The sequence below is a fragment of the Cajanus cajan genome, chromosome 11 (assembly GCF_000230855.2).
Source record: "Cajanus cajan strain Asha chromosome 11, NIPB_CcT2T_4, whole genome shotgun sequence".
NCBI classification, from domain to species: domain Eukaryota; kingdom Viridiplantae; phylum Streptophyta; class Magnoliopsida; order Fabales; family Fabaceae; genus Cajanus; species Cajanus cajan.
Genome location: NC_138527.1, coordinates 30418968 through 30427023, shown reverse-complemented (window position 1 = coordinate 30427023; position 8056 = coordinate 30418968). Strand labels below are relative to the sequence as shown.

General features: G+C 31.9%; 1 protein-coding gene and 1 non-coding gene across 2 annotated transcripts; one reads left to right on the top strand and one right to left on the bottom strand.

Moving 5' to 3' along the window:
• Nucleotides 1–3231: 3231 nt before the first annotated feature.
• On the bottom strand, nucleotides 3232–3305 carry TRNAV-AAC (transfer RNA valine (anticodon AAC)). The gene has a single exon. It is a non-coding gene; the product is annotated as a tRNA-Val (tRNA).
• A 76-nt stretch (nucleotides 3306–3381) lies between these two features.
• On the top strand, nucleotides 3382–6697 carry LOC109800857 (RNA-binding (RRM/RBD/RNP motifs) family protein). Its single transcript, XM_020361766.3, has 4 exons — nucleotides 3382–3946; nucleotides 5144–5351; nucleotides 5807–6304; nucleotides 6394–6697. The coding sequence occupies exons 1-4, from the start codon at nucleotides 3418–3420 to the stop codon at nucleotides 6476–6478; spliced, it is 1320 nt and encodes a 439-aa protein (XP_020217355.1). The 5' UTR covers nucleotides 3382–3417; the 3' UTR covers nucleotides 6479–6697.
• The last annotated feature ends 1359 nt before the right edge of the window (nucleotides 6698–8056 follow it).

Sequence of the window (8056 nt, the reverse complement as noted above, 5' to 3'; positions counted from 1 at the left end):
TTTGACATGAAATTTATAATATAATCTTTCATACATTTTTTAATAAGGTTTATCATTATACATTATGCGTATAAGTCTAGTAAATATATAAAATTAAAGTTGCTTATTGAAATAAAAATATTTATATTTAAAAATATTTACTATTATTATTTTTGTAACGACCCGGCTGGTCACTACACACTACACCGTACACCTGAAACCGGACAGAAAAGAACAAATGTATACATATAGTGTCTAGAATATACATATATACATGTCCAGATCTGACTAGATTCAAAATGTACAAGAATTCATCCAGAACTACTACTTCCCTGACCCTACGCTCCTGTCTCTTCTGAATAGGAGTCCACAACTTCAACAATGGAGAAAAAGAGGGAGTTGAGAAAATGGGAGAGTGAAGAGAATGAGTGAGAGAAAGTGAAGGAGGAAAAATGGGAGAAAGGGGGTCTCACAATTTTAAGTAATTAAAAGTAGTTAAGAGTGTGTATTTAAAGTCCTTTAATTCATACATAGGACAAAAAATATGTATAAAATTAGATTTTATCCAAATATCGTTTTTAAGGAAGATTTTATCCAAATATCTAATAAACATTTTCTTTCATTCATTTAATTATTGGTGATATTTCAAATTACACGCGTGTAGTCAAAATTAATTTTTCTAATAATTTACTTAATTAATTTTTATATATGCGATATTGACATTTCTTTTTATTTGAATAATGCGAGTATTATTTTATTCCACAATAACTTTGACATGTTTATATATTTCACAATCACTTCCTTTAATTTGAATAATTCACTTAATTATTTCATTACACAATTTAAAAAAAGAATGACATGAACAACTTGAGAAGATCTGCAGTATATATCAGTATGGCACTATGGCCTGCAACTGACTAGTGTCCATGATAAGAATCCTTTCCTTTAGTTTTATCCCAGGAAAGTAAATTAAATTAAATTAAAATAGTTTAATAATGGTTTACTAAAAATAAAACAAATAGTAATATTATATATGGCACATAGCATAACCAACCTGGATGGATGGATAAGGGAAACTTGGATAATAAATTCAAAGGTTGCATCATCTGAAATTTGAGTAAAAGGGTTGGGGTTTTGCAGGAAAGGTACATGGAATTGTCTACTAGTAGTACTAAGTGGGCTCACTGTTTGATCAAGTTCTTAATTTCTACCATTGACCCATATTTTGCATCAGTATAATTCAACTAATTAAAGAAAAAAATTATCAAACAGTGACACACATTGATGGAAAACTCCACCTAACTGAAATATTTATATCCCTGAATACATGAATAATAGCAGCAACGCCCCCACAAACGTGCATGATTTGCGTGTTGTATATATGGTGTCACGTATGCTTGTCTCTGTTTAACGTGCCAAAAGGTTAAGTGTAAAACTTTTTATTCATTTTGGTGTATGTGTTTAGGTTTCCTAAGATGATGACATCTTCAGATAACTCATGAAAGCTCTGATCTACAGAAATTATTGTTACTCGACTAACATTGTTTGATAAATCAAATCAAGATAAAGGAGGGTTCATTATTAATTCAAGCAAGACATGAGACATGGACCAGGATATACAGTGTTTGGTAGGGAGCAAAATATTGTAATTAAGTGAAATCGTATGGTATCAGCCGACAGAGTTGCATGGCTGTTAAGTACTCATAAAATGTTCTAAGAGGGTATAATCAGAAAATGGTAAATTGCAGACATGTGCAAATGGACACACACATAGAATGAGAGTGTGTGTGAGATGCATTTGGTAACCGATGAATAATACTTTAAAAGTTGGTTTTTTATTCTTGCATTAAACTACAACCCATTTTTTAAAAATAACATCAGTCTATTTTAATAATTATTGTTGAGTTTATAGAATCAACTATAGATTTTTAGTTTTACAAACTATTTAGACTGACATAAAAAGATATGTTAGATATATAAGTAAAGAGTAATTCTTAATTTTGTAAAATTAAGGTAGATTCATAATATTTTTTTTTTTTTTTTTAAGAATAAGTAGCTAGAGTTAGATATGAAGCAGGAGGTGTGTGGTTATGGGCATGTGATGAGAAGGGGTAGGCTATGATGTTGGCAAAGGATGGAAGTCAAGATGGGGGTTATTGGGAGCACTCAGAAAGACATGTGGTGAAATCATCAATGGCCTTATGATTTCCAAGTTGATGAAATGAAGGGTGTGTGTGTGTGGAAATAATTGTGCTGGCATCAGTGAAACAATCCTTGGTGGTTCAGTTTTTGTCCAGCTGCAAAATCCAAAAGCCTGGTTTCTACTTTCTGGTCAATATTGTGTTTGTTAGTGTTAGTGTTAGGTTGATCTAGCTGTCATAGCAAAAGCCCATCCCTAAGAATTTCATTCTATTTATGACCCAAACCAGATACAAACTGCTATGGAATGGGCTGTTTGAAAAATGATAAGAAAATCTAGGAAAAAAATCATAGCCCATCCTTCAATAAATAAATCCACCCTTTTTATAGTATAATAAAAATTATAGTACACAATATAAAGAATAAGGTTCCCATTTCCCTCTCTTTTGTAATAGTTCATCATCTATGTTTTTGTTTTGTCTTCAAATGTGATTAATTTTCGCAATCTAGAAAAAATTATCATCCTCTCCTTATTATAATTTTAAATTATAAAAAATAATATTTTTTGCTAATAAATTAGAGTTTTCCTATTCATACAAAAAAATTGAATATATATATTCATAATGTTATTTATGTCAATTAATCATTTATTTAAAACATATTAAAAATGATCAAAAAAGTTTCTTAACATTGTAATACATTGAATTTCCTCTTCTTTAAAACTATTCATACAATTGTTTATTTTATTTTAAATTATAATTATAATACAACTATTAAAATTTTAAAAGCTTTACTTAGCTTCTGAATGGTTTTATTTAAATTTTACATTACATTTTATACTTATTTTTCTTTTATTTAACGATATGAATAAAATATAAGAGTTATCGATCCTATGAATTAACTTACTAGTTAATAAGTAAATAAAAGACCAACACATTTTATTCAGTTCAAAAAAAAAAAAATTCCCCAACATTTATTGAAAAGATGAAAATCATTTTTTGCTTCAAAATGTAAGAGTTATCTGTTATCTTATGAATTAAAATACTAGTTAAATAAAAGCAAGTGCAAATAAATCCCAAGATTTATTGAAAAGATAAAAACAAAAAAGCATCATGGCTTCGCCCGGACTCGAACCGGAGACCTTCAGTGTGTTAGACTGACGTGATAACCAACTACACCACGAAACCTTGTTGTTACTACAGCCTCAAAATAAAATATATAACAGTTACTTAAGATTGAAAAGTTATAAACGCTGTTCGTGTGTGCTTGTGGGTAACGAAGAGGTGAAGCAGCAGAAGAATGCTCCGTTCAACTGCATTCCCGCCACCGTACAATTCTGCGCCAGTTACCTCTCGCGCCCACACGTGTCACTCTCTGCCACCCGCACGTGCCCTTCATTCTCGCTCTTCTTTCGTTTCGCGCCTCGTCTTCCCACAATTCCGGCCACCCCGCGTGAACCTTTCCGGCGGCGGATTCGTCACCTCCACCGCGAAGAGGCAATGGCGCGGCGGCGCTGAACGCGCGGGAGCGGACGACGGTTTCGGCGAGGACGATGATGATTTTGGTGATGAATACGACGACGAAGAAGAAGAATTTGATGATGATGATAGTGATGATGATGAGGGGATGCTTCCGCTGGAGAAGATGAATAAATGGTTTGAGAAGAAACCGAAGGGCTTTGGTGAAGGGAAAGTGTACGACACTTCGGTTGAGGATAAGCTGCTCGAGGAAATGCGCCAGAGTAGAATAGCTCAGGCTGAGAACTTGAAGAGGCTTAAGAGTAACCCTGTGAAGCATGCTTCCAACGAAAGAACTCAAAAGAAGAAAGGTTAGCCACTAAAAATCGTTTTTTTTTAATAATTTGAAATTTTGTTCTTGTGTTGCGCCCGCGCCCTTCAAGCTGCGGTGTTCTAATTAGTTCAAAGTTGATTTGTTTGGTGAAATACTGAAATTATTCTGTGACTGGCGATGTGGTTTTGCTCATTTCTTTAGTCATGTGTCGTGTTTCTTGCCATTGTAAGTGTAAAGTGTTTTTCTTGGGAAGGGTGAATTGGGTAATGGAGTTTTCTTTTCTTTCGTGCATGTCGGGGTATGCTCATAAAACTGCTCGAGTTTCGTTGTGTGACTACTACAAGATGCAGTTGCTTAGGTGGTTATGATATTGTTTTCTGATTAGAATTGAGGTCTGTATAAATAAACTTATCTCGAATAGCTTCTAGAAGATAAAATTAGGAGAAAAGTTGAGATAGGTTTCTCCATAAGCTTAAATTAATCTTTATATAAGTTAATTTATAGAAACTCTCTCATATTTGCTTCACGAAAAACTTATCTTTAACTTACGTCAAGTTCTTGTTTTAGTTTATGGTTTCATTTTCTTCCTTTTTTTTTTCTAGAAGTTTTATGTAAAAGTTTATCCAAACAGACCCTTGAAAAACCTGTGTTATATAAATCTTTATTTATGAATGTGAAACTCCAATTCTAATGGGAGAGTAACACCAAAAATACTTGAAGAATTATATCTAAAAGTTTTGTGTATGACTGTATGACAAGATAAGACTTTTTCCCATGTGGGTGGTTAGATGAGTAAATATAAGCACATTGAACAATGCTGTAAACCAGTCTTTTCAACACTGATATTCTTGTTGGTCCCACTGGACTTGCTCTTTATGTAATGAGACTCAGGTGGAACTCACTTATTATTACAGGCGCATTGAAAACAGTGAGTCTGTTGTTAGCATTTCTCCGTATGCATTTTAAATCTAATTTTGGTTACCCATTCCCCTTGAATTATTTGTTCATTGAGGAGTGCACTTTCCATTTTGTTTTATGGTGATTGAAAAGAATTTAAGGACTCGTAAATACAAATTCATCATACTGTCTTATATTCTTCACGATGTTTGTCAGCCTTTGGATGAATAAGAAATCAATGTCCAAGAATGACTATTGAGTTGCAAAGTGTTTGCTTTTCATTTACACTGAGCTTACAATTTGAAGTCTGACTATCCATTGCCATGGAACTTTGCAGATGAAGAACTTGTTCGAATTGGAAGTCGAGTGCGCTTGGTGAACCTACCAAAGAAAAAGAACATCCATAAAGATCTGAAATCAGCTTTGCAAGGGATTCCAGGCATAATTAATATAGTCCCGGCTGTTACTGGAAACAAGAAGACAAGGGACCCAATCTGCAAGGGTTTTGCTTTTGTTGATTTCAAGCATGAAAAGGATGCGGCTAGGTGTGTTCTAACCTCAATCTTGTGTCTGCTTACAACCCCCAACCCCAGCAAAAATAATAATGAAGAATAACGGAAGAGTAAGTTTAGTCTGATACATGCAGTGCATGACATCATTGTAACAAGAAATTATCAGGATAAAGATATTTCTTTCATGAAATTTGATGTCTCTGTTTGAATATTTTGACATAGGACTCTAACACTCAAAAGTGTTTCCGTTCATTTGGGTCATGAAAACTTATAAAATAAGTGCACGATAGTTTTCTTTGCTTGGATGATTGATTCAAGCTTCTTCATGCTGTTTTACTTGGCTAAAATATAAAGAATGTATATGTGTAGTGTAGGGGTCTGTGCAATTTTGATAATTGTGCTTTTGTTATTAACAGAGTTTGCTGCTGGTACGGAGTTTAAGTTTTACTGTGCTAGTATCTTACTAATTCCATTGCTCTCTCCCTCAGGTTTGTAGAGTTATACACGGGACAAACTATTACCTTTGGTAAAATTCAGAAGCAGATAAAATGTGAGCTTGTAAATGTACATTCTTCATCTTCTTCTCTAAAATCAAGCGAAAACCTTAGTGCTGCTCCGAAACTTGAGGCCGCTGCCTTTGAAGAAGATTCAAATGAGGATTCCAATATGGATGATTCTGCCCCAACTTCCTGGGATGAGACCAATTCAGATGATTTGAATGACCTGGCCTATCAGATAGATGGAGAAGAACAGGAAGATGATGAGGATAATCGAAAGTCTGTCACTGCTTTGAGAGTGGATGGTGATGATAGTGCGGAAATGAGGATCGGTCCTGAAATTATTTCGCTTCCGTCAGACCAGGTTGACAGAAACCCCGCTTCTGAAAAGTCATTTGCCAAAGATAAACAGGAAAATGGCCGTAAAGAAAAACCAACTTCGAAAGAGAAAGCCAAAAAAGTTTTAGGTGTTCCCGGATCTGCAAGAAGGTGATTTCCCAGTGCATTTTATATTGCGTTAGCATGACTTGCATGCTTTGTTTTCTTTGCTCATGTGTACTTGTTTGATTCTGGTGCAGGTTAAAGATTAGGGAGAAGGCTGTATTAAGTGATGTTTTCTCCAAGTACGGATTGAAAGCTACACTTGCATCAAAAGATAGTTAGTAAATTGCCATGAGATGAGATTGCCGAAGTCTGTATCATCACACAGCAAGTAATGTCTAAAAACTAAAAGGTCACATTACATGCAATGGGACTTTTTAGTTGGCCATGGATGCCGGTTTTTGATTTAGTGTATAATCAAACTGTAGCATAGGAGTATTGTCGATAAATTGATTATCCTATATTATTATTTTTATGAATGACAATATTTTTTTCGTAGTATTTCAATGCATGGAATGATTGGGTGGGAATTGAGAGGTTTATTATACAGCTGTTTGTATAAAGTAGAAGTATTAGGAAGTTATTCATGTTTGACTTGGTTAATATCTAATCAAATGTGCTTTATTAATTTAGCAATAAGTTTAGCTCGAGTTTTATGTTGATTATATACGAGTAAATTTAAGTTTCATTAATTTCTCATTGACATGAGTTAAATTTGTCCCAAACTCTAATGTTGGTACGTATTTTATTAACTAGATATATTCAGATAAAAAAATTAAATTATTAAAAATAGTAGTGATTAAAAACATGTTGAAATGTATTTTTATTTATTAGTGTGTTAGTTTTAAATGTAATTTTTTTAACTATATAATATAAGCTTATTACCACATTGTTTTTGGTCTAATATTTAAACAATATTTATAGTAATGGTTTAACATTTTATCTTTCTAGCATAATTCATTATTATATATATTTTTAGAGATTTTATATATTTTGGTAAGTTTTACTAAAGTATATATTTCAAAAACCTTCATAATATATGCGTATATGTGTAAATTATTTTCAAGTACTCTTGCACAAAATTATTTGTTTCACATCTACATTTTAGAATATCATCTTCAGTGTCTTATTTTTCATTAAGGCAAATATTTACAGAAAATAAAATTTTAAATATACCATTAAGAAAATAAATATATTAAAAAGAATCAAGATATTTAAAACTTATTTAATTTTATTGTCTTTGTAGTAGACTAGTAACTAACAATAGGCTTTGCTTAGGCTAAATCACATATTAATTAAATTGAAGTTTTTCTTTGTGTAGTCATTTTTTTTTGAAAAAAAAATATTTACAATTAAATACAACTAATAGGAAGATAATTCATAAGGGAAGATGAAATAATTTCAGAATAAGTTTTTGCACATCTATTAAAATTAAAAATAAAACTTTATGATGTTGCTTTATTTTTATTAAGAGATAAGATTTTTAATATTGGAATTCAAATTTAAAAAGAAGATAATAATTATGTCAACAAATAAGAATAGGTAAAGTAGATGGCAAGCGGAAGAAGAGGCAAAATATGTGTAGAGAAATGAAAATTAAAAAATAAAATCAAAAGAAAAAAAAAGTGAGAGAGAGAGAGAATGGGTTTAGGCGGGACTTTTTTTTTTTTTTTCCATGAAAGGACAGTGTACCAACTAATACCTTTTTTATTAAGAGTAATTGAAGAGAAGTCGTATTTTAAAATACAACTTGTGATTTATTATTTTATTAACTGAATATTTTATAAACTTAAATTAATAGTAATGTTTATACTTTTGAGTTTGATTTATTAGTAATTTGTATTAATAAAATCAACTCTT

What these genes read in the sequence shown, in the direction of transcription:
- LOC109800857 (XM_020361766.3), top strand. Translation starts at nt 3,418, where the DNA reads ATGCTCCGTTCAACTGCATTCCCGCCACCGTACAATTCTGCGCCAGTT. An exon ending in AAGAACTCAAAAGAAGAAAG is followed by an intron (nt 3,947 to 5,143) that starts GTTAGCCACTAA and finishes GGAACTTTGCAG; the next exon opens with ATGAAGAACTTGTTCGAATT. An exon ending in CATGAAAAGGATGCGGCTAG is followed by an intron (nt 5,352 to 5,806) that starts GTGTGTTCTAAC and finishes TCTCTCCCTCAG; the next exon opens with GTTTGTAGAGTTATACACGG.